The following is a 27643-nucleotide window of genomic DNA, read 5'->3' on the forward strand; positions in this document are numbered from 1 at the left end:
TTATTTAAGTAACAATTATTTTGAAATAATTTTTTTGAGCTAAAACGATAATGATAAGAGAGAAACTGATTATTAGCTTTTGTTTTGTATCTTCCAGTGCATTCTAGTAGGAGTTTGTTATATGGATTTGAAAGTCCAGAATTGTTTTGTCTATTTTAAAAAAAGATAAAAGTGAAAGAAAATTACACACATTTAGTTTCTATATAGGCTAAATAAATAATGGAAGTCTTAATGCATGGTTTGGATTCTGAAATTGATTTACAATTAAATCATTTAATTAGTTGGAGTGTATATGTAGTATTTGAATCATAAATACTAGTTAAAAAGAGATTTATATGGGGTACGATATAAATTTTCTTTTAAGCAAGTGTGTCATCTATTTAAGCAAGTAGGACGTCTAAGCACGTAGCACGTTTAAGAAAGTTGTACATATAAACAAGTAGATGAAGCACGTGGATAAAGCAAGTAGGTGAAGCACCCAAAATGGAAGGAGAACAAACTAATGGATTAACGGACTAATTAACACCCTTTATGAATGAACTCAACCTAATAATTATTTCCAACACTATCAAATTTCTTAATCAATTTCATATAAACATGGTCGTTATATATATATATATATAAATTTGAACACAAATGAGTAACTTATGGAAAACTAATTAGACAATGACATGAAACCATAAAGTCAATCAAAATAAAATGAAATTAAGATGTCTTCCTTCAAAACAAAGACAACACATATATATAGATATTAAGAAGACACGTTTACACATTAGATTAAAATCGACAAAACATAGTTTAGTAGACGATATAATTAATTTGACAAGAAGTACAAACTATTCTTTCAAAAATATTTGTACGAAATCTAGAAAAACACAATGGGTGTAGGGGTGAGGAGGAGACCGTGATTTTGGAATGCCACTCGTGAAATTTGATTTTCCCCATCAATTAGAGGAATTATTTTTTAATTTTGAATAAACTTGTTTTCCCATAGAACATATTTTTTAAAATAATTTGACCACTCAAACATGAGAATATTCAAAAGCATGCCAAACACAACAACAATACTCAGTGTAATCTCAAAGTGAAGTTTTAGGAAGGATAGAATGTAAGTAGATTTTACCATTACCCTTACCTTTTCCCCTATCTTGAGAGATAAAAGAAGTAATTTTACATGACAAAATAATGTATACCAAACACTAATTAGACATTATTTTCAAGCTGTAATACTCAAAAAATCTCATTAAAACACTACCAAATTTGCTAAAACTTATATCAACCTTTTTAAAATGTTTTCCCCAAAAGCTATTTTTCTTTCTCCAACCAAACAACAGAAAGCATTTATCATAAAAATAAGCATTTTCTGGAATTTCTTTTTCTTCAGAAAATAAATGCCAGATTATACTTACTCAAATATATCCAAGATATTCTCCCTTTATTTCTTCTATAGGATATAAAACATAACATAGTTAATCCACATTTGCCCCATATTCAGCTCAAAGCTTAAAATATTGAGATTTGTCACTTTCACACCAATAAGAAATAACATGTCTATACAGTCAACTACAAGATCCCACCATTCTATTTTTCTTTATATAATCAGTAAGGTGAAGAAAAAAAAACAAGATTAACAGAACTACATAAAACACAACATTAATCAAGACAACTGACTTCTCTGTCCTTGCAGCATGGCAAACTCAAGAAGTAAATCTTGATCTATCTAAATATAGTTGACATGCAAACACTAATGAACAACAAAAGTCAAAAAAAAAAAAGTCTTCAATATTTTTTCCATGTACCTATTTGAACTCCCACAATGTTTCTGCCCTATTTTCAGGAAAGTTTAAAGATGATGAAACCGCGTCCTTCTGCTAGCTCTGATCTGTCAATAGTGAAGCCACGACTCTCTTCAATGATTTACTAGCTTTCTCCAGATCAGATTCTGAGTGCCCTGCTGACACAAACAATCGAAGCCCAACTGGCAATTTACATTTATCAAGTGTTGATCTCTTTGAAGTAACAACAAAAACGGAATCTTCCTTCAAGACCTGCAATGACAATATTTGTGGCGTGGAAGAGTATTATTAGGATGTGTATGAGATACAGAATAAGAAGAAATTGCAGATACACTAAGATGATCACTTACAAGATTCGCGATATCTTCTAGCAGTTTTAGGTCACTCTTTGAAGAACCTGTGGACGTCTTGAGTCTAAGAAAAACTATCGGAGAGAGTGGATCGCTCATTATTTCCATCCCCTGAATATCTTGTAGACCTGAAACCATACCAGGTAAAAAAGTTGATATATTTTCACAACCATTGACATGGGCTTGAAGCCTTCAAGGAGAAGGGGTAAGGAAGGCACTTGGTCTAGAGCAAATATACCTTTAAACAGTATATTAATGTTTTCCCTCAATTTTGTGATAAGATCAGGATTTTCTTCCAAGATATCAAAAGCTTTGACTGCGGCACTTGCCAGATAAGGAGGCAAAGAAGCAGAAAACACATAACCAGAGCTACTGAGACGCTGCCAAACAAAGAATATCATCAAGAAGGCTTAATTGGAAAAAGTGAACAGGAGATAGTGACAAGATTATTAAGATTAAACATGTTTTTCTGCTGTTGAAAGGAGACTACAGTCTGGTGGCAACCTATCACACTTCAATACCTGGTGTTCAATGACTCTAGTACTCCCGGTGCAAAATCCTCCTTCTGTGGCCAATGCATGACCCATGGCAGCAGTAATGATATCTATCTTGTCAACCTGCAACAGGATTACCTGTTTAGGATATACAGAAAATACAATCCATAATAATAGAAGATAGAGGCCATCATTAACATACCGGAACATTGTAATACTCTGTTAGACCTTTACCAGAACTGCCAAGCACACCCAAGGAATTGCTTTCATCCAACAATACCCGGAATCTGTACTTTTCTTTCAGTTTGATGATTTCATCCAATGGAGCTATTCGACCAGAATTCTAGAAATTGTAGAAACAAATGAAATTAAAGAATATTCCTCTCAGAGATACTGGGTGCTTGGCAATTAACAAGTTAAACAACAAACAGAAACCTGCACATTTTCTTGTCGTTTTTTTCCCTTTCCGTTTTCTTATTTACAAGATAAATGCAACCTTATCCCAATTTAAGAAACAGCCAAGCCAACTCTGACACTTCCTCCACTAAGGAAGGGCTAAGATATGGGGTGGGGGGATGGGAGAGTTTGCATTAAATTGAGAAGTGAATTTTAGTCCATGCTCCTATAGACTAATCTCTTGAAATGGCAAACAAAACCAAAACCCAGTCACTGGTTTCAGAACTTTCTGGATCATAACAAGTCACCACGGCCCTTGCAAAAAGTTGAAGTGTCATATACAGTTAATCAACCTTGCTTACATCTTTAAAGTTTAATCCCGGTCAAATTTTGAGTCTCTCTGCAAGCCTAAATTGGATTCAACTTATTGCAAGCTTATGAAATCCTCACTTCCTTCATCCACTGAAGAGGTGATCATGGTCCAGGCAATGCTATGACATACAGCTTTGACAATTAAATAAAACCCTGTTAATAAAACAGAAGATACCTGATATACTGCTTCAACAATAATATATCGCCTAAGTTTTTTAGCTAGCTTGTTTTCTTGAGTGATTTTCTCCAATGTATTTCTCAAGGACTCCATATCATTGTGCTTGAAGTATATGATTGTACTTCTAGAGAGCTGAAGTCCATTTTGTATTCCCCAATGGACACCTTCATCCCTATGCACACAAAAGATAAGGTTGAAAATGAGAACTAATTCATGAAACTCTAATATGTTTATAGAAGCTATTTACAACTGAAAAACCTTATGGATGCAATACCTATTTATGGGTATAATTTTGTTTATTACAGTTCACAAAAAAATTATCAGGAGACGTATTGGGGAGAAGCTTATTAATATAATCCAACTTCTGATACTAAACATAGCACAAAGAAATCTGATTACAGAAGTGGTGTAAGATTCTTAATGAATTTCATCTACGAACATCAGCTTAAGTTTTTTTTTTTCATTTTAGAAGTCTTAACAATACTACAGCCATTTTAAATTTTTTATTCTACAGCCTGGTTCCTTCATAATCCCTTCCTCCTACCCCAAGAAAAGATACTTGTTCTACAGCCTGGTTCAATTTTTTAAGAATGATATCAACACTCAACGAGCAAAGAATGAATAAACTTACGCAACAATGACATCTCCCTTCTTGCAAAATGCTGGAATTGCACTGAACATGGTAGAAAGTCCATAAGAGTAGAGTATAGAATCGGGAGTTCCAAGAAACTTAGCTATCCTGGCCTCACAATCAAGGTGAACATCTGCATGAAATAAAGAATGATAAGGTTGGGCCTCCCAAAAGAGAAAGTGGAAGTTGGCGAGTACAGCAGAAGAAAATTAACTAACTCCCTAATGATGAATATCATATTATACCAATTGTTCCATAGAATCCACGAGGACCACAAGAACCTACACCATATTTCTCCAATGCCCTGGTGCATGCCTCCTGATATATGACATTAGGTAATGATAAATTTGACAATTAAGCACCAACATGCAAATATAGGTTGACAATTCAAAATATTCAAGAGAAGGGTTTCTTACAAGTAACTTTTCATTTCCTAATAACCCGAGGTAATTAGCTGAAGTAAAATTTATTACTTCCTTGCCATTAACAGTTGTATGAGGACCTGCAGCGCTGCATTAATAAAACTTGTAAGCAATTAGACAAATGAGAGAACTCAAGTAAATAGAAAACAACCACAGAAATATGGAGGGTTTCTTTGAAGCAAGCTATACTGTTGGTACTTGGTATAATTTATTAAAGTAGTTCATAGGAGGGAAGGAAAAGCATTTGGGGGGTGGGGGGTGGTCATGATCTTCACAACTTGACTTACAAATTTTATAGCCTGAGTAAGCTAGAGTATAAGAGGCAGCACCAAGCAAATCTTGACCACTATCGGGTTAACAAGCCAAACTTGCAGATATTTTCTTTTTTTTTATTTCTTCAACCCAAAAAGGGAATAGGTAGCTGTGTTACGCAGTTAGCGCTTATCTAGATTTTTCTTCTCTTATGAGCTGCATGTTCAGTGGCTTTTTTTTAGTGTCAATAGCTTTTAAAATCCCAATCAACTCATTGAGTCCCATCCCTTGTTACCCCATCGAGCCTCATCTTCTTTAACCTAAAATGTTTGAGCCCAAATCCTTAAATCAATTCTAATTCCTCTTGGAAGTTCTAACGTACTTGCTAGGCTCAGTTCAGGATCATCAGACCATAAGAAAAAGAGATTAGATAGGTAGCCACTAGAGGCTCTAGAGGTGGTTCCCACAGTATACAACAGTATGGCATTTGAATTAGTTCCTTGGCTGGTTCTCCCCTTAAGTGAGAATAAAATCTTACAGTGGTAAAAGCATAATTAGAAAAATGAGGGAAAAAATGCAGAATAGTGATAATAGAATCTAACAAGGAGGTATATGCTTTCACATTTCAAATGAAAGAGTATTTCCACCTTTCAAGTACTGGAGGCTCCGATTTCATCTCATCTGTAATGGTGGGAATAAGAGGTTCTGGGACCCATTCCTCACACAATTCATCTATTTCCTAAAAAGCAGAGCACACACGTTCATCAGCTTGAATGTATTCAAGCAGCATGCTGCATAGAAGATAGACAACTTTGCTACTTACAAACATATGCTGACAAGTTACAAACAACATTTCTCTTTATCTTAACAATTACCAAAGCAAATAATATCCATAGCTCCTCCATTTATTAAATGCTCCCCCCGTCCCAATTTATGTGGCACCGTTTGACTTGGCATAAAGTTTAAGAAAGAGAGGAAGTTTTTTGAAATTTGTGGTCTAAGAACTCGACAATTTGTGAGACTATAAATCATTTCATGAAGGGTAAATGGATAATTTTAAAGCGGTAAATGGATAATTTTAAGCAAAGGAGACATTCTTTCTGGGAGGAATTAAAAAGGAAAGTGTGTCACATAAATTGGGACAAAGGGAGTACATAAAGTACAAAAGGCCCCAACATTGATAATAATGTACATGATGCCAAGGAAAGACTTCTATGCTTATAAATAAGAAGCCTACCTCCTAGCTATGAACATCAAATAGTCGAAAATATATTAGCACCAGATGGCACCAATCACTATACAAAGGTCAAGATAATGATTTGCAAAAACAAACAGAAAGTTGGAGCTCTTTAATTTACAAGTTCACAGCTCATTTTCCCAACCACCTTGCAGTTTAGAGAACAGGATATGGAGGAATCTACAGTATACTTGAAAAAGAAGAGTTTGACATCTTTAAGTAGGAAGATCTCTACTTTGAGAAGTGTTAAATGCAGCAGCTTTTAAAAATATTATGCTATTCTTCTAAGAATGTAAGTTCTTTTAAGTTACTTCTTTTATTATCTTTTGTGGCCTAGGGCATAGGACTTTTGCAACTTTAAAGAGGAGCCAGCTAAAAGCTGTGTCTTCTGAATATTAATCAGAAAGTTCCGGTCTTCAAATTTGGATCCCTGCCTTGATCACTTTCCGATAAGATAATCATTTAACTCCACAAAACAAAAACTGGAAGATGGGAGTGTATTGTAATACAATAATTTTCTCTCCCACTCTCTTTTCCTTTTAAGTATATCATTTTGGAAATGAGGAAGAGCAATTCACTAGGATGAAATACAGATTGGACCTTGAACATGGAGTGTTCATAAGAATGAGAAAATCAACCAAACAACAATAATCATGCCTCAGTCCCAAACAGTATGAGAAAATTACAAAATGAGGAAGAACAAAAGATGGACTAACAGAATAAAGCAAGAAACAAACATAGAACCGGTGGATAATTTAGGTGTGACAAAGGAAGACTCAGACAAACCTTCTTTGTCAATGGTCTTTTAGGTGGTTTATAACTTTTCTGCGATAGTAGGAAAAGGATGACCACCAGGAGAAGACCCTCCACAAATAGATGCCCTGCAGGAGAGGCAAAAGAGTATGTCTTCTCAGAGGTCATCTAGTTTAACAACTATAGCTGTTTTATGAATAGGGAAAATACCTCCAATGTTAACTCCAAACACCACAGCTCTTGCAAAAGGAGCCTCGGATATCCATGTGACCCAATCGGATGCATCTCTCAGCTTATTTGTAAGAACTGATATTGTTGTATCCATTATATATGCCAATGGCAGACAGGGCTGCCAACAGAAACCACATGGAAATGAAGTTTGTTACACTCGGGGTCTATCACATAATGATTGGTATGAAACCTGAATGCTCAGAAGCTAGAAAATGATGCTCCAAAACAACTCAAAATTCTCAATTGATTCAGGAGAAAATAAATTAAACCAGAAGTATCTTTGAGGATCATCAAATAAGTCTTCTGCCGGATACCCTTCTCTCCCCCTCTCTCTCTCTCTCAAAACACGCATACGCACAATATTAACTCCCGAGCTAGACTTCATCACATGGCTAAGCTATATCATTGTACCAACTGGATGAACCCTTGCTCTCCAAGATACTTCTCCTATCTAATTTTAGTACCCTTTTCTTTTGGACAGTAATATTAACCAATTACAGACTTGAACTGACATATATTAACACATTTTTTGAAAGAAATATGGGGCATAGTGACTAGAAACGAAACTCTCTAAATCCCATTTCATCATTTGAATAAAACTATAAAATGGAAATCTGAATGAAAAATATGAGTTAAATCCAAGAACAATATTCCTACTTGATCTCTTCCATGAAACCATAACTCAGATCGAATTTCTCAAACAAGATCACAAATTGATCCAAACCCACCCTAGATTTGTCCATCAAAATCCTCTGAAGCTATATTTTTGCACATAATTAATCACCAATTTTTTTTTGAATAAAACATAGATTTGAAGAATAACCACGTAAAATTTTACATCTTTATAGGAGAAACTGACCTGAAAGAGTGATTCTTGAAGCTTCAATGGAGACTTCAAAGACAGCCTTATTACCCAATTCAAGATTTTGAATGGAGTATTTGGTGATTCTTGGTTTTGAAATGGAGATTTTGAATTGAATATATAAATATAAATATAATGAGCATTGATTGCAGAAAAAGGAAAAAATACAGATTGGCTTTACAGGGATGAAGTGAGATGGGGCCAGCAGGCTTTAATGGTCAATACAACTTTCTGAATATTCATCTTTGGTCAAATCATATCGATTATTTTATTTTATTTTTTGTTATAATTTTTTCATCTTACATAAATAGTAGTACAATTTTTATTGCTACGTTCTTCATAAATCGTATTAATTACTCTACTGTGTTTTATCTATCTATCTTCTATATATATACTAACTTAAAAGGCATTAACTCCTAAACTGATGCTAAATTACTATAATACCCCTAATTAAAAATACTTCATTTATTTTATTTATTAATTTAATTATTTGTATTATATTAAAAGTAGATACCCTTTCATATTAAAGAATTGTGACTTTTTCAAACTGTTGTGATTTTTTTGACGGATTTTGACATTTTCGATGAGTTTTGACTTTTTTGAAGGGTTGTGATTTTTTCAAAGGGTTGTGATTTTTCCAAAGGATTATGCCTTTTCCGATGAGTTGTGACTTTTGCAAAAGGTTGTGACTTTTCCGATGAACAATGACTTTTTTGAAAGGTTGTAAATTTCTGATAAGGCACAATTAACACTTATTCATACTACTATTTGTTAGCTATAAAATAGAGGGGCTTCCTCTCACTTTTAAACTACGATTTTTTAAAGTTTTCTACTCTTCTTCTTCTTAAATAATCTCGGGATTATTTGCAACAGTTGATTAAGTTCAAAGTTCAACAAAATTCGAAATACCACATAAGAAAGAGTTGGTGAACAAATTGTAGCAAATCATTCATAAATTCACACTCGTATTTTTTCTTACGATTTTCATGAGTTAACAGTGACGAAAAGTTGTGGGAAAGACAATAATAATAAACAAATATGAAAATAGTCACATGATTTGGGTAAGATATTTCTTCTTTGTTTTTTTTTTTAATTATGTTTTTACCCTCCAATGAAGGAGTTTCTTTCTAATTTTGCTAAAACAACGGGCATCAATGTAGACTGTAGTCTATTGAATCATTAGTTTTGATGTTAATTCCACTATTTCAAAAATAGATTTTCACTTTTACTTATAGTATGATAATATAGTAATGATAATAATTATTTTTTAATAGATATGTAAGTAAAAATGAACGGAGAAAGTAAAGTGGTGGTGGCAAGAGATTTTAATCAAAATGGAACACTATAGTGAATATAGCATGATCATATTATTTTCGTCTTCCTTCTTCATTGGCTATGTATCGTTCCATATATTTTTTTTAAAATATTTATATTGAGTATGGAATTTTTTAAGTATTCATTTCCTGTTATTTTGTGTTCATTTTAATTTGAGAAAATGGTATGTCACAATGATTGATCATAAAATAATCTTAAATCAAATTAAAGATTCTATAAACAATCCTTTAAATTTTATTCATCTATTAATTTTTATTATTTAAAAAGTTTAATATTTTATATCACGATACAACTTCTATAAGATACTAGATACTTTCATTAGACAACAAGTAAAAGATTGATTGTGTATAAAGATAAAATATTGAAATATTTATGGTAATCCTTATTAGTGTCATGCACATACTAAATTTCAAGTATGAATATTTAAGAGAAAAAATATACTTAAATGGTGTCCATAATTTATGTTCATGACCTCAAGAGGAAAAACTATTGGTAACATTTTTTGTATTGATAATTTTTTAAAATTTTGTTGGTTAGATTTGCTTACAAAATTTAGTAAAGTAAAAAATAGTACTACTAAATAAATGATACTTTCTCCCCATATTTAAACTTTGAATGTATTTTGAAATGTTTCAATGATATCTGGTCATTTTGATCTTAAAATACAAGTAACTCTATGACAATTTGTATTAATCATTTAAAAGCACTTGTCCTATGTTCTTTAAACTATAATTATTTACTAAAAAAAATTAATTTAGTAATATTAATTCTATTTTACAATATCGTATACTATATGTACATATATATGTGCAACACACGTGCCGTGAAACTAGTTATATAATAAAGAAGAAGTAAGTAGACAGACTGTTTAAGGGTATTTTGGTCATTTTTTGTTTAAGTTCTATGAAATGTTTGTTTGTAATGAGATGAATGTGTGGGCATAGTGAGAGATGAATTTCGTGATAGATAAAATGAGGAAATCGAGATTGAGATGGTTTGAACATGTGGGATGGACGCATACGCTCTAGTGAGGAGGTGCGAGAGGTTGATTATAGTAGGTATGAGGAGAGGTAGAGATATGCTGAAGAAGTATTAAGGAAGGTGATTAGACAGGATACGATACAATTTTAGATTTTGTACCAAAAACAAGACCGTGTGGAGGATGCAAACTAGGGTAGAATTTTAGTAGATAGTGGAGGATCGTTTTGCTTTCTAAGGGTTTATGCTTGTTGGTGTTTGTTTGTCCATCGTTGTACTAGCCGTATTATTATAGTTTTGCTTTTGATATCTATCATTGTTTGTTGTTGACTGTATTTCCCCCTATTGTGCTTGCTCCTTTCTTGTAGATTTTGTATTGCTTTTCTTGTTAGTTGTTATGTATTCTATGTTATTTTCTTCTTCTTTATACTTGCTTGGTGTACTTGAACTGAGAGACTTTAAAAAATAATCTATTTACTAGCTTTCACAAGATAATAATAAAATTTATGTAGATCCTATTATTTTTATATCTCACATGTTCCATTGCTTTTTTCATACTATACTCTCATTTCATTTAAATCTTGTGAAGTTATTAAGTTATCAACCCATGTTCTGTCACCTCTATCATACTCTATTTGAATTTCCTTTGTGAATATCTTGTGACAGGTATTGAGTTGGCATCAATCCATCATTGAAATGTTAATTTTTTTTATTATTATAAATATGAGTAATATTTCATGGACTTGAATTTTTAAGTTAATTAAAGGTTGTTGAATATCAAATTTTGGTATTAGATATACTTAACTAAAGCTAAAACATGTAAAAGGAAATATAAGAAGTTGATATCTTCTTTTTTCTGTATTTGAATTTATTAGTTTTTATATTCAAGATTCGAACCTATGACCTGTGATTAAGGGAGAAATAACCCTTCTACTACACAACATACGTTGGTAATAAGTTAATATCTTCTTTTCCTTCAAACCTTGTCATTTTCTTTATTTTATTGGTTAGTTAGGTACAAATAAGTAAAATTAAAATGATACTTCAATCAACCCTATTTCAATTCGATCCACACAACCATATTTTTAGCCTCTTTTAGAAAGAATTACTATAACTTTCTAAATTATAAAATAATTTAATTTAAAAACTTTTTATTTAAGTGACGACTTTTACAACATCACGATACTATTGCATTTTCAACAATAAAACAGTTTCAAAAGTCATATAACTACACAAACATTATTGTATGTTTAAAATTAAAATTTCAAAAATCTCCCATCCTTAAACTATGTATCCAATTAAATAGGATCAGGTAAATTAAAATAGAAAAATATATACAATTTCACTAATTAAGTGATAAACAATATATGGCATAAAGAATTTATGAGAAAAAGAAATAAATATTAAAAATTAGCATTATAAATTATAATTCGAATTTAAAAGAAAGTTGAATGAAATAAAGAGACTATATGTAGATAATTAAAAACTTAAAACTGGTAAGTAATGAATATTCTTTTAAAAAAATAAAAAATACTTGACAATGCTGTTGAAATCTTTAACAGTTTATTAATGTTTTTTGCTCCATCTCTATTGTACATTTTATTTAAGGTTTAAGCGAAAAGAAAGTTATTCTAATTCAGTAATTTGTATAAATCTTCAATTTAGAATTATTACTTACCGAAAACTCAATAATATAAAAATAGAATCTTTATCTTTTTAGACTATATAACTATAGTAATCTTTTATAATTTGAAGATAAGTATTTATTCCATTATTCTCTTGTATTGAGATAATTCTTTTTAAATTCATAGCATAATACGTTTTATCAAACTGATTTGAGTAGATATACACAAAACTCGAGTTGATATTATATAATATTAGATAAAATTGAAGTTTCTTTAGTTATTTCTTTTGTTTTAATCAGATATTTTGTGATAATCAGTTTGTTAATATTTCTAGCTTGATTTGCTTACCACCGATAACTGGTCTTTACCTTCACTATATCAAATGTCTAATTATTTTTATCATAAATATATATGCCACAAACAAATTTCATGCTATACCTTTTCTCTTTTCGAAATTCAAACTATTAAAACTTTAATCAAAATTTTAAAATGTATCTTTTTCTTCATCATATTGACGTAAGAAAAATTACAACTTTTATACCGTTTTTAAATATTTAAATTGATCTGTCCAATTTAACTTGTAAGAATAATCAAATTGACTCTGGATGAGTGAAAAAGGGAGTAATACATTCTATTTTGTATTCCCTTCACTTGCATGTCATAGTAAAACACCTAGTTTCACAACTCAGAGTTGCAACATTGATGAACATTTTCTCTTTAAAACAAGTAACGACTACGACTAAAGATTGTGATGGGATGATAAGTACTCTTCCATCCATTATGTTAACAAAATGTATTCTAACATCACATTGCTTATTAATCCATGAATGAAAAATATAAGTGTATTTCCAATATTAGCATACCTCACTAGACGTTTCTAATCATATACATAATGACAATTCAACGTAACGATCTCCAAAACAAAATGTTCTCTATAAAAAAAATAAAAAAAATAGAGAAAGGCAAAATACATTTCTCATCATTTAAAAGATAATATAAGAGAAAACATGACACAACGCCAAAGATTGGAAGGGGAAATATCGACTGATGGCTAAAATACAATAATACTGAAACACAGTTACACAGTTACTACTCATCCTTTCTGAAATCAGGACCTGGAAGACCCGCGGGTGGGCAAGCTCCAGGGGTTGCCGGTGAGATATCTCAACAGTAATGGAGCCAAGCATTTTAACTTTTCGCAATGTGTATACCTACAAGACTGCAAGGTAGAAGCGTTTTAACGTTAATTGATTATAGAAGACATGAGCAAAATATGGCTAAACTTAATCAAGTGAATCCCACATTCTCCAGATCTAATATAACGTTCCTTTCTCTAACAAGATCAGCAAAACAAATGCTTTCTTCTAATGAAGTGTTTGTCCAACTGTGCGACCTATAACGTTATAAGTGGAGAGAAATAGAGAGAACTCATTCGGCGTATTCTCACTTTTTTTTATTTATAAATGTGTATTTCTCACTTGATTCAAATGCACTGGCCTATATATGTTAGGTGTAGAATGCACAAAGAAAGTGTGAACACAATAAATAGAAGATGATGGTGCATTTATCGCACCACTGGAATAGTTATTATGTTGCCACCGAAGACCTTGACCTCTAAAAAAATCAAGTTGACTTGAAGGATACAAGGTGCTAAAAATAGGAGTCAAATAACGAGTAAAAACTTCCGTTGAGGATTGGATTTCATGATTTACAAAAAATATGTAATTTACCTCACCTGTCAAAAATAAAGGGAAAGGATATAAAATGCACATAGGTCTTTAAAAAATAAAACTCAGATCAATGACCTGAAAAATATTCCCCACCATATATTCAAAATTCTTACTGACATTCCAATCAAATTGACACCACCATTCAGAAGTTAAAACATTACTTGTGCCAAGCAAGATAGAGGAGCTAACTGCTACTTTTCTCAAGTTTCAGGGCAACTAGTACAATATTTCTTTAAATGGCAGACAGCAATCAGCTTAATTGCTACATGAAACAAGTATATTATTTTATCAAGAAAACTATGACTAGATTGATATCTTAAAGTTGTAAAACAAGTAGAGTTTTTTCTTTCCAGGTGAATATGAGGTGATGCATACATCAAAGAATGTTAAAGAGAAACCTAGAACATCTTCTCACAAAGTGCAAACCAATCACAAGTTAAAATAGATAGATTAGAAGATGAGAGTTCCATTTACCTTTATGTATGGACCCATAGGGGTTCCAAAGAGAATGACCTGTCATTTCTTGTCTGAGCTGCAGGAGCTCCTCCTGGAGGTGCATGCACAGTTATTGGAAGTACCCACTCACATTTCTCTCTACCCTCTACCAAAAGAGGATGTTCATATCTGATACATCATGCATGAAGTATTTCAGAAACAAAGAGGGATAAATTCGTGAATTTAGTCAATTTGAGGAAGAAAATACCAAATTACAAAGGAAAATCTACAAACAGAATCAGATAGATGAATCAGGACATGGAGAACAAATTGAGGGGAGAAAAGAGCATCAAGATTACAATTATGGTGCATTTGATAAGAGACCATAAAGTTCCTTCCCTTACCATATTTTCTTTACAATTGAATTGATATATCTAAGTGAAGCAATTCAAGGGCATTCTTCAACCTTCCATGATTCACTAGAAATAATTATGTCAAGAGAGTTCCACTTTAAAGTAGAGATTGGAAGTTCAATCATGACAAATCTCAAGGTGTCTTGATTCTCCACTTTGATGGAAGTGGTACCAACAGCAAAAAATAGATATTGATAGCGAGAGAGTATTTCCTGTTAAAGGTTTCTAGCGTAAGAGTCATCATAACAATGCTGAGTATCCTAGTTTATTGTGAGAAGATGGAGAGCATCATCATTATCAGTTTTCTATTAGGACAGTGGTTCATGATGCATTGCCCAAATTATTTTAGAAGAAGAGGCAAAAGATTGTCGGTCAGAGCTACTTAAGTTCGAACGAACAAGTGATAGAATCTTCTTCTCCATGTGAGTTTCCGAGCACATTTGGCATCTGTTTATTCCGAAGGGTTATAAGCCATGTAGAGGTGAGCCTTTAGCCTCTTGATGATTTACCTGGACTAAAATGGAGATACGTAATTAATGGGCTGCAATTTTATTCAACAGCTTACATATTATTCATGGATTCGCAGGCATGAGGAATTGAAAGGTTGAATGAGAAAAAAATTGTACACAAGATCACTGTCAAAATTTCTGAAATCCCTTGTATTTGGTGGGAATAAAGAAGCACTGAAGTAGCTGAAGAGCTGATATACTTCTAAATCCTTTTGATCTGGTGATCTTTTTCAGCTTTTAAGTTAGTCTGCAAGCGTCTTTTGTATGATACTTTTCCCTGTAATGTGCTTTACCCTCTCTTTTTTGCGCCCTCTTAATGGAAACTCCAAAATCTTTGATCAATGAATTATGCAACAACAAAATATTCTTGTTACATGAGCAAGTACATACCTTGACCAGTCAGCATTCTTGGGAGTGGTAAAGAATTCAAATCGAAGAGCCCACTGTACGGAGACATAGTGAGTGGAAAAAGACATAGGACCATCCATCGGAATGGAAAAAAGGAAGCTTGTCTGAACTAAATCAGCAACCACCTCATGATGATCACTATGAACCTGAATAAATCAAAATGCCTTGGTGACTAATCACCAAATGAAGGGGCTCAAGTGTTTATCTCATCTAAATAAATCCGCCAAAACACTTTTGTCAAATGCAAAGAGTTGTAAAGAATCATCAACAGGTAAAGAATACCTTAGTAATAGAAGGAGCATGTCTCCGTGAAGGATGTACATAGCGTCGGCTGATAGTTTCTGTCATCTCCAGTGTAATTGAAAGCTAGAAGGCAACAAAAGGATCAGTAAACTCCAGAAAGCATAAACTAATAAATAAACCACATGTTTAAGGCTTATTCCAAGCATGAATTTTGATGTATAGGACTACCTCAAGGCATCTTCTAGAACCCTCTTCATGAAAAAAAGTCAGGGTTCCACCTATCTGTTGCCAAAGAATAAATTGAAGTTATAAGTTTCCAACCAGTCAGGTACAAATTGGCATTGGTAATAGCACTAATGGAAAGACCAATACACTGACTAATACAATTACCATATCACTGAAGTAATATGTTGACTCAGAATTTTTTGGAGAAAATCTTAGAAGCACTTGGTCATCCAGTCTAATGTTGTAAGATCTCCCTCGAATAAACCCTTCTGCTGCAGAAAATGTTGGCGACCGATTATCATGAAAGATCTTTCGTTAACAAACATCAGCAAAGGAACAAATACTAATAAGATATATATAAGTACAAGGTCGATTTACATGCTCCAGATTCACCCATGCCTGAGACAGAAGGTACCATCGAATCATCATATTTGGAGAAGGCCTTGGTACTTTTCAGCTGTTGACTTGGGGACAAAGCATCTGCTGAAAGAATAAAGTAAAACCCTCAGCTCTTGTTAGGTTAAAATAAAATAAAAGCCAGCTTGATTAAGAGGCGTTGCAACATTTCCATTGGAAAATAAAAGAGCATAGAGACAAAGAAAACCTGTTTGGTCAAAGACATTAATCCATTGAACCATGAAAACAGATACACGTTTTCTGAGCTTAGTCTTATTCTCTTAAATTATTTCAGTGATAACGCCGTGTCATATGTATGTAGACATGTTTTTGTTCGTCTTACCCCCATTAGAATCATACAAGACATCAGCCACAGCTATCTGTGGAAGTGCCAGTTGTGAAGATATGCTTGACCGTCCTTCAAGATGTGGAAGATCTTTGCTTGAAGTCCTTGCCAAGGAAGACCGCAAGGATAATGAGCTTCCGAATGTCTGGTGTATATTATCTTTCATGGGATTATAGGAGGAAATTGATGAAACTTCATCCCTCGAACTTTCATATCCTTCCTCCACACCATCAAAAGTTTCATTTATTTTAGCCTGCAAGCACACAAAATCACATCAACAACTCAACATGTTCTCTCCAGGTACGTTCTCTGTTCTGTCAGCTTTTGATTATTCTACAATAAACTATTAACTAAAGTTACTCATTGGCATAACCAGATCCTGCCAGGGAACAAGAAACAGATAACATGTAATGACCCGGAAGGCCATTTTTGGAAATTTTTGTAAAATTAACGTTTTACCCCTCCCGATAGTTGCCCCGAGTCATTTCTGATCAGTCAATGAAGTTGGTTTGCGAATTTTGAACTATTTGTTAACTACGGATATTTAGTCGACGGGTAGTCTTTTTAAAATAATTAAATTAGTTGGTCTATAAGTTATTTAATACCCGCCCATGTGTTGAAATAAGTTAGTGGGAGTTGATATTTTTAGATCATAATTTGAGAAAGAGAAATGGGTACGCCGCATTGAAGACAACAGCGCAGGTACTACAAACCCTTCCATAACCTTTCCAATTATTTTCTTTTTCTCTTCTTATCAATTAATGATGACCACTATACAAATAACAAGTCAATGATTAGTAATGATTGGATATTGATTAATAATGAAATCATAACAATTTAATTTTTGAGAAAGTTATTGTTGTTTTCAGTCATAGGTTGAAGCGTGTCAGTGGGTATTCTCAATGGGAAATTAATGGTATTTATGGGACAATGATTATGGGCTAATCATAGGGTGTAAATTGAGGATTCTGTAGATTGTAGTTTCCAATGAATTGGCGCACTGGTTTGTAACTAGGCTTCGATATCTTTATTCCAGATTTTCTTGTACTAATTACTTTTTGATTCAAGTCTTGATAAAATTGGTATAGGTAATTAAATATTAGGTGTATTGTATTATATGAATTACCATTAGAGTTATGTTATTTGGAGGAATTAAGACTTAACCCTAGGCTTGGAACTTAGGAACTTGATTATAGATTTGAGTAAATTTTTGGGCATAGGCTAGACGTATAGTAATATGAGTGTCTACGGAGTTGGTTGCTTACGAATATTGTACATTTGAACAGATTGCATTGATTTGGAAGCCCAACGAAAGGGGAAAGCTCAAGTCCTGGAGTGATTGTTTGATTATTTGAGGCAAGTGGGCTTCTTGGCCCTTTTTAAGTGTATAGAATCGTGTATTTCCTTGTTGTATGTGTTGGGGAGTAATGGAAATTGGTGATGGGTTGACTTGTTCATATTGGATGATCCTAATGATGAAAAAGGTGTAATAAAATGCAACTTGATTAATTATTGAAGGTGTTGAGAATGATTTGAAAGGTTATCCATTCATTTTTTATGTTGTATCACAATTGTGTAGTTGTGAATTGTGCATTGATATGAAAATGGTCATCTACTCATTATTTGTGTGAACATGCCTATTTGCATTGGTTCTGAGACACAGTTGTAACGAGTGTTGTGTGAATTGAGGAAGAATAAAGAATTAAAGAGGATGTACCATTTCGGGGGACGTGTCGCACGCTGCGACGGAAATTATGATCCAAGGGACGTGTCGCACGCTGCGACGGATATTATGATCCAAGGGACGTGTCACACGCCGCGACGAATTCTATTATCGAGGGGTCGTGTCGCATGTCGCGACGGATGCATGGACTGATAAGTCCCATGGGTCCCAGACTTAGAGACAGCGGGTGTGTATCACAAGGTCAGCTATGCATCAATATACTTGGCATTGCATATCTTTATCGTTTGTGAACTTGTGAGTGTCTTTTTGTGGAACTTGTGATTGATGAATATTGTACTTGTTGTTGAGGATCTGTAATTTTGTTATTGTTGTTATTGAGCTATGTGCTATGTAAATTGTGAACAGTTAGGTTAGGCTGGATTTATGCAGGTTGTAGCTGTGGAGGTTTGGTTGGAGTGTTAGGAGTAACCATATTCTATATTACTTGACTTTGTGTTTAGGAGTTTGCTTGTTGAGTACCGTGTTGTTTGGTACTCACCCTTTGCTGCTACACTTGTATAGGTTTCAAGCCCGAATCTTTGTGATACTCCCTCTTCTCTTCCTCTCTTCCTGTCTGAGGCTTCTTATGAGATTTGTCAGGTAGTTGTTTGCCATCCTAGCGGACCTCTTACTCTTATTTATGGTCTTGTTCTACTTTGGAGACAATGTCATTTGAGACTTGTGTTTTTCTTTCAAATTGTAATACATTAGAGGCTTGTGCACGGACAACCATGTTTTGAGGTTTTAATTAAGTTAACTTTGTAATCCGCATTATTACTTGTTGTTAAACTTTCAGTACTTCTGCAATTATCGTTATATTTGGGTTTAGGCTAACTTGTCTTGGTGGGATAAGAAGAGTGTCATCACATCTATTTTTGGGTCGTGACATAACAAGAAGTGGCAGAAGAAAATAAAGAGAGGGAATAGACAAAAAGAGGAAGAAATTAAAGAGGCTTCTGCTAGTCTAGAATCTTAACATTGTTTTCTCTTGGCAAGTACAAATTGAAGATAGATTCTCCTTTCTCTTCTGCCTGAGATCCCGAAGTCTCCAAGAAATTGGAAGCCACAAACATGATTGATACAATCTTTCATTTTTCTTCTAACGTTTCTTGCAATGTCAGACGTTGCTCCATTCCTAAATGGGGATGGCTAACGAAAGCTAAGTGATTCTACTTCTAGAGTGTTAATGCTAGGTTTGTTGAATTACGTTGGGGCATTTATGCTGAAAAAAGCAGGTCTAAGTTATCCTCCTATATTGAATTCTCATGGTGAAAAATGTTTTAGTCGGATCAATCATTTCTAGGAGATCCCATGGCATCATGGGGTTCTAATCCAGAAAATTTGGTTGACGTTTACAGTGTAAGAAAAATTGATAAAAGCTCACAATCAAATAACAATACAGCAGAGCTCCATATAGTAATTTATTTCTTCTAGACTGACAGAGTCCTTGGCACTGTATTCATAATCAATTTTCATAGAAATTCAATTTTATTTTCAAAGATAAAAAGAAAAGGAGAAGAACTGTGAAATCCTCTTCTTCACTCACAGGCCTCTGCCTTAGGAAAATAGAAGGGTATTTTCGTCTTTCAACATTTGGAATTGGAAAGTTACACCAGAAGTAAGCATTTGCCTTAGGTTGTGGCCAGAAATAGTGTGGGGAAGGTATTAGGCTATTCAAGTTTAATTTTCATATTAGAAAGGAGAAATAATAATAAAAAAGGATGAAAATATTCAGATCTACTATTCCCCGGAAACAGTTTGGAATTAAGTTGCAGTTGTTGTCGTTGTAATAGTCACTAGATTATCATCTTTTATTAATTGAACCATCTTTCATGATTTTGTTCTTTCAAATTCTAGTGAATCTTAATACAGTCAATAATTCTTTCTTTTACCACAAGAAGCATACTGAATAATAAGTAAAACTGGCAACAGAATGGTTTACCCAGTCAGTATCTGCATCCATCTCTTTCCAGTAAACATCCAAAAGCAGAGTTGAAGCAGGAACAATCCCTGTTACATTGAAGAACTCAATATGATCATGCCAAGTATTTCCGGAAAAAAACAAAATTAGGATGGAATTGTCAGAACTGAGAAGCAAAGAAAGAAAGAACAAAATAACAGATACATATAGCCATTTAAAAGAGATCAGTTCACCGTATCATTTTAGGTAATGCAAAGTAATTGTAATTGTACATCATTTGACTTGTCAGCACTGTAGGAATAGATATGACTGCCCACAGGAAAAGATAGTTCCGCCAGATAAAAGAATTTCTGAGAAGTCATATAACACAAGTAGTAAAACAATGTTTTTGTCTTGAAGGAGCTTGTAGGTATTTTACAACCTCCATATAATGTGGCAACCATATATACAACAATGAACAACAACATACCCAGTGTGATCCCACAAGTGGGGTCTGGGGAGAATAGAGTGTATGGAGAGCTTACCCCTACCTTGAGAGATTGTTTCCGATAGACCCTCGGCTCAAGAAAAACATTTCAAAACAGGTTTGAGAAATACACGGTGAAAGAAGCTCTGATGAAAGTACTAAGAAAAGAGAAATATTGAAAGCAAAAATAGCAAGATAACCGAAGCAAAAGAACAATAGAAGTGATAAAATATATATGCAAGAATATATGGGTACAGTGTGGCTCCTCAAAAGAACCAAATTTTCCGAATTCGTTTTCTTGTCACTATCTTTGCCACCACCCCCACCTCCAACCCCTAGTATTCCTACGTTATTGAAGATAGCTTCCAAAAAAAACAATGACCTGACTTGAAACTTTTCATGAAAAGTTCAACCGCTAAATCACGAACCAGAGAACAGAGAATGAGTTTAAAGGTTTAAAAGAACAAAAAAGTACCACTACTGCGCCCTTCTTCACTTTGAAGGCCATTACTCTTCTGAGTTACCCATAATTGCAGTGGAATTCTTGTTTCCTGCGTGGATTGAGATAGAAAAACTATTAGAATCCAAAAGCAGAAAAAAAAACTTGCGCATTTGTACTAACTCTAAAACCTCAAGCCTTGGTATATTTAGCGAGAAGGCTATAGCTTTATCGTGTCCCTCTTTTTCATCAGAAAAAGAAGAATGAGAGAAAAGGTGGGAGCTGCAGTGTTTTTCTCTTCATAGAATAGTCAAAGGATACATTGTAAGGAATCAATTTTCATATAAAATGATTATATGTATTATTTGTATTTCAGGTGGGCAGTAGTTACTTTTTCTTTTTTCGTGATGGAACAGGAATTTTCTAGTCATTGATTTGCATACAGATGAATAGAAACATAAAGGTAAGAGCACCTTCTCTTAATTCCATTCTTAATTACCAAAAGTAAAAGAGACTGAACACAATGCACAATGACCACCAAAGAAAACAGTAGCATAGTTGCATTCTTAACAAATCCAAGATTGACAAGTTGCTGCTTAATAGAATAATATGGGTATCGGAGATGTCAGAAATGCTAAAATAAAGCACATGACCAAATAGCACTCTGGATATTGACAACGATACCGAAAAATCAGACATGCAATCACAAGAGCATGTCACCAAAGAAGCAGGGTAACTCTTGAAAGCAGCCAAAATATGAATCAAATTGAACAAAGATGATAAAAGATAAATGAAAGATAACAGAACAAGGAACTAACCAGCTCCGCAAGATCTCGTATAGATTCTTCGCTGAAGTGACCATTTTCCATTATCAAGTATTGTCCAGATAAAATACTTCTAACATAGTAAAGGTAACGAATGGTTGCACCCCTGAATGATGGTGGTATGGTGCTTGGTAGAATTGTTCGCACCATAACTGCAAAATAAAAATAGAGCCTTTCTTTATCCATGTCAAAACAAATTGAATACCTTTAAAGCAGCACTGTTAAAACATTTGTAATGTTGAACACTTTGTTCGGGTTAATTGAACACATTTGTGATGTTGAACACTGAGTTATTAGATAAGTAGAATTTAATCAGGTATTAACCAATGTTTAATGGACTTGTGTAAGGGTACTAACCAATATAGCGTGTGTAAAAGTCTGGTACACATACGTCTAGTTTTTTTCAAGTTCTTAGAACATTTGAAGAATTATTAGAAAGTACTAACACCATGTTAGACTCTTGAAATGAGTACATACTACATACGAACAAAAGAAGGATCCAGGCAACATTTCTTTTTATTACAAGATTCTAGTTGCTTTAGGACTTAATTTATGCTAATTCTTTCCTTTCCATTACTTTCTCATTGACAAGAATTAGGAATCTTAATGAGTTTGTGATTAGGGCTCTCAAAGTCCTCTTCTTATAAACAAAATTAGATTCAGCTATGTGATTTATTCAAATGATTAATTGGATTTTGCCTTGTGGTTGTCATGTTCATTTCAAGAATTTATAGTTTTGCTAAATTAAGTCCCTTCCTACACATTTCCCTTGATTTCCCCAAAATGTAGTTGGGCTTTGACATAATTCCAAGTAAAGTCCTTCTTACCATGACCAGTTTCGTCACTCAAATCAAACTACAAAGCTCAATGAAATTGTCATCATCTTCGACCAAGCGCTTCAAATTTTACTGAATTTTTAAATTTCCCGGTCCTGCTATCAAACACTAACTAACAAAACAAAATATATATATCATACTTTTGAATTACTGCCACTTAACCAAGTACCCTAATTTTATTTCTATTGTATTACCTAGTATAGTACCGCGTTGACACCCTTTGTTGCTTATGTTTAGGCAAAATCTCTTCGCACGTTTGTCAATTAAAAGAAACAACACGGAACTAAATAAATGTCATGTATTTAGAATGAGCAAGAAACATGAGGGTAATGTAAAGCTAAAGGTCAAACTTACATTTTCTGGAGCTACCGGCGGAGACAATCTGATTTGATATTAATGCAGGAGTCAAGTTATCCATAAAAACATACTCTCCTGGAAGAGTAAAAACATTAAATCTCAAAGAATCACAAAAATCATAACAAGATATAAGAACATATATCTTTAGTAACAACAAATGCAGAGCTAAAGTAAACATTTTTTCTTAAAAGATCGATGGTTTCTGCCTATTGGCCATAAGAAAATCCCGATAATTTCGAAAATCCATTTATCCAATGTAGCATATTACTTTTAGGCCTTTATAAATTTGGATTGTGCCCTCTCAGCTGGTGAAGATCTTAAAAATCTCACATATTCGATAGTAGTTGCACCATAATGGATGAAACATGAGCACAACCATTTGGACTTGTTAATAGATGCATCTCGCGTCCATGTTTAGTAATTTTAGTACTAAATGTGCATGTCAATTGTTGAAAGGCAAGAAAATCACCAAAACTCTGTAGAGTATTCCTAATAATGATATTATTGCGTTAAGAGAATTATCAAGAAATTGGTTTAAAATATTCTCAATGATTATGCCATCATAATTTGGGATTCCAGCAATTAGAAAACTTCCATTATTCCATCTAATTAAGGACTTCTCCATGAAGAGTTCTCTTATATATCATTAACTACCAATGTCACTAGACGTTTACTCATTTTGTTCTGAAAGTTTAAGCAATATGTATAAAGTAAGACAAATCAGCTTTAGTACAAAGATGGTGCCAATGAATTAACCCTTCTGCACAAAAATAAAAGGAAGGCTTCCTGATCCACATATTCCTGTTTTTGTAAAGACACTATGAAATCTAGCATACTATATTCATCCTCTACATCCTGTAAATTATACCAAAAAGTCAAATGGCATAAATAGTTGTATTTGAACTTCTGTAGATAATCAATCACATCTAGCATTTCTTTCCTTCCATATACCCCATCAAACACAAGCAGGGATTGTACTTCAAATCTTCCTTAATTCTATACTGATTCGCCTAGGGCTCCAGTTGACTAGTAGATCTTACACTGTAAGGCACAAGAGTGGTCACCCTGCAAAGATTTAAGTAAAAAAGACTAAATCTGACTAGCCACAGGGAAATGAAGCAATCAGTGGCGGCCACTTTGCACCTCACTGCTACAAAAGAAACACCTATTGAATATAATCATACTCTGTCTCTGAAGGTTGATATGCATGAGACATGCATTACTTGCTACCAACCACATAAAGCAATGGACTTTATAAGACACCTTGGACTTCCATAGTTGTTTCCATGGCCAATTTATAAGAGTTGTCCCCCACACTAATGAGTATCTTGTAGCATGACTTTACAGAGAGGTGCCCATCCAGTTTTCTTGTCCAAACAATGCAGTCCTCAACATCCTCATTATGTGAAATTTGTTCTAGGTTTCAAGAACCCAAATGATACTTCCCCTGTGATTTCCGAATCTGTTGGATTGCCATCTCCTTATGGCTGTAAGCTTTGTAGATGTTTGGAAATGTGAGTCTAAATATATTGTCCTGCTACCTTTGCCCCCCAAAACTAACATTACTCCTGTCTCTTATCCAAAGGGCTCGTCTGGTAGGAGGGATAAGGATAACTAATCCTGGGATTAATTTTGTGATGAGTTTGTTCCATGTTTGGTTGGGATTAAATCATGAGATAACTTATCCCGGAAATGTAGTGTTATTTTACCCCAAATTGAGGGTGGATAACAATCATGATAACTTGTTCCCAACCAAACGAACCCTAAAAAATTATATTTACTTCTCCATAGTGAGTGCACCTCTATTCCAAACCTCCGTAGCCACTTCCCTAGCAACTCTTTAATAAAGACCTGAAGACCATTTACCCCGAGCCCCTCGCTCCACTTCTTTCGAGACGTAACATTCCACCTAACTAGGTGATTTTTCCTTGCTCCATCAACTATATCCTATAGAAAATTTCTTAGTCTTTCTATCTTGCTTATCATGCTAGCCGAAGCTTTAGTCTACTTGTGATTAATACTTCCTTTCCCCCTTTTAACAAGTACCTCATCTACTGACCTACAAGCCTTCCCTTGACCCTTTCTACTACCGAATTCCATATTGCACTGTCCTTTTAGGAAGTACCCAAAGGCAGACCAAGGAAACAGGGTAAGGAGAACTATAACATGTCAACAGTAACATTTTCAACTCTTTTCTTCATGATTATATCAACTAAGACGATAAAAAGGGGATTGAGTAAAAAAAATACAGAAAGACACAGCTAAATATGCATTGAGAATCAGAAAGAACCTCTGCGTTGCTTAAAATCAGGAGAAGGTTTAGTAGTAGAGAACCACTGAGTATCCAATTTCTCGATCCCTTTCATTTCAAAACTAAGTTTTTCAATAAGCAAAGAAGAAGAAGTCGTTGGGTTCTTGATTTCAATAGTAATGGTTATCGGATCACCCGGTCTATACACTTCTCTATCCGGTTCCAGCTTCAGCTGGGGTTGTGGTAGATCCGTCGCATTGGATCTTCTTCCACTGACACTGCCTCCGCCGCCACCTCCACCGCCGCCGATGCCGGCAGTGGTGGTAAAGAAGGAGAAAACACGGGAAGGTTTATTAGGGGCTGACATTTGGAAACCAAAAATTGGAAATTTGTTGAAAAGATCAAAAGGGTTGAAACATTAGGGGAATTCAAGAAAGGGTTTGTTGGATTTTGCTAAGAAAATGTAAGCTCAGTGAAGGTTTTTGGTGATGGAGAGTGAGATCTTTCTCTGATGATGGAGAAAAATTGTTTGTCTACTCTGAAAATTTGCATTATGGTACTTTGTGTTTTCAGTAGTGTCTTTTTTGGCCTTGCAATTTGCATCATATCATAATTCAAATTATAAACATAATCTCATATATATTTAAAACACATATATATTACATAAAAATATTATCTCGTTATAACCCTTGTGTTTATCATTATACATACTATTGCTAATACTGAAAAGTAAAAATATTTAGATTATTGGAGATCTTTTCACTTTTGAATACTTATGTTATATATGTCAGATCACGTGGAAAAGAATGCGATGAGAATAGGACTACATAATCAATCGGTTCAATTTGATTTTGAAATTTATCAGTTTTACTTAACAATTATCGATTTGTATGTATGCTAAATTGTTATGGAACCATTTAGATATCGATTCAGTTATCGATATAATCGTTAAGATTTTACTTTTAAAAAATGAAAAAGAATCAAAATTATCCTCGAACTATTTGAAATAGCTCATATATACCCTTTATTTATGTTTGGGATCAAAATTACCCTTGTCGTCTATGTTTTGGACCACAATACCCTTAAAACGTTATCTTTGACATATGTGCTGACATGACAGTCCAACATGGCAAAAATCTCTTCCTCTCAATTATGTTGTTCTTCCTGTTCATTTCTATTACAAAATAATTTTTTAAGAAGATATCAAAAATAATTTTTTCATTGTTCTTGTTTGAATTATTGTTCGAACTTTGAAATTCCAATTTTAAAGTACGCTAAAGTTCTTTTGAGATAGTAGTTGTGTGTTGAATGACCGAGCTCATTGTTTGGGTTTTGATGTCATCGAATCAGAGATTGAAAATTTAATTCTCAAGGTTGAAAGATGTTGAAAAACTCTTGACGTCATTCTTATTGTGTTTGAAACTCAAAAATAACTATTCGTTTGAAAGCTTGTTGGTGAGAAAATTCTAGCCTTTGTTGGTTTTTTGAAGTGCAAAAATTTGAAGAGATTTAACTTAATGTTACTAAAAATTGTTTGAATATTCCAATTGAGCCTGCAAATTGACATTTAACAGATGATTTTTTAGTTTGAAGATTTGAATTGAAATCCCAAAAAATATATGAAAGAGTTCTTAAAAGCTTGAAAAATCTAAAAATCGATTTTGTGAATCTATGACCCCTAATCTCAAACAATGAACTCGATCCTTCAACACGCAATAACAGCCTCAAGCGTTGCACACTTTAAAATTGGAGTTCTAAAGTTCGAACAACAACTGATCAAACAAGAACAATGAAAGAATTATATTTAATTTTCTTTTTGTGATAGGGATGAACAAGGAAACAACATTATTGAGAGGAAGGTGTTTTTGCCATGTTCGACTGCCTGGGTGGACTACCATGCCAACTCTTATGGCAAAGATAACGTTTTAACGGTATTTGTGGTCCAAAACATAGACGGCTAGGGTAGTTTTTTTATCCCAAACATAATTAAAGGATATATATGAGCTATTTTAAATAGTTTGAGGATAATTTTGATCCTTTTCCGTTTAAAAAATCATGTAAAATCACTTATTAGAGATGAGGTAACAACCAAATGATTTATGCGCGTGATTTGTCAAATTGCATTCTTGCTCAAAATTTAAAAGCAAACAGTGTTGGCACATTGTAAGATATTCAAGAGCTTGAGATAAACGGTAAAAAATGAAAGTAT

General features: G+C 33.6%; 2 protein-coding genes across 5 annotated transcripts; both read right to left on the reverse strand.

The window, feature by feature from the left end:
- Window positions 1-1490: 1490 nt before the first annotated feature.
- Window positions 1491-8149, reverse strand: LOC102598572 (long chain base biosynthesis protein 1-like). Its single transcript, XM_006361308.2, has 13 exons — window positions 7972-8149; window positions 7092-7230; window positions 6915-7009; window positions 5539-5630; window positions 4634-4727; window positions 4463-4535; window positions 4218-4350; window positions 3584-3758; window positions 2843-2983; window positions 2668-2763; window positions 2385-2526; window positions 2147-2274; window positions 1491-2048 (listed from the first exon to the last, which is right to left on the reverse strand). The coding sequence occupies exons 2-13, from the start codon at window positions 7204-7206 to the stop codon at window positions 1872-1874; spliced, it is 1461 nt and encodes a 486-aa protein (XP_006361370.1). The 5' UTR covers window positions 7207-7230; window positions 7972-8149; the 3' UTR covers window positions 1491-1871.
- Window positions 8150-12706: 4557 nt separating this feature from the next.
- LOC102598903 (uncharacterized) lies at window positions 12707-26019 on the reverse strand. Of its 4 annotated transcripts, none has more exons than XM_006361310.2 (13): window positions 25474-26018; window positions 23181-23258; window positions 21985-22142; window positions 21203-21278; window positions 20283-20350; window positions 16615-16870; window positions 16254-16355; window positions 16041-16147; window positions 15879-15932; window positions 15690-15773; window positions 15390-15553; window positions 14117-14266; window positions 12707-13131 (listed from the first exon to the last, which is right to left on the reverse strand). In XM_006361310.2, the coding sequence occupies exons 1-12, from the start codon at window positions 25799-25801 to the stop codon at window positions 14119-14121; spliced, it is 1623 nt and encodes a 540-aa protein (XP_006361372.1). In that variant the 5' UTR covers window positions 25802-26018; the 3' UTR covers window positions 12707-13131; window positions 14117-14118. The 4 variants fall into 4 exon arrangements, with proteins under 4 accessions (XP_006361372.1, XP_015170741.1, XP_006361371.1 ...); XM_015315255.1 differs by having other exon boundaries at window positions 12707-13123; window positions 16254-16358; XM_006361309.2 differs by having other exon boundaries at window positions 16254-16358; window positions 25474-26017.
- Between the last annotated feature and the right edge of the window lie 1624 nt (window positions 26020-27643).

Source organism: Solanum tuberosum, unplaced genomic scaffold (assembly GCF_000226075.1).
Source record: "Solanum tuberosum cultivar DM 1-3 516 R44 unplaced genomic scaffold, SolTub_3.0 scf00353, whole genome shotgun sequence".
NCBI classification, from domain to species: Eukaryota; Viridiplantae; Streptophyta; class Magnoliopsida; order Solanales; family Solanaceae; genus Solanum; species Solanum tuberosum.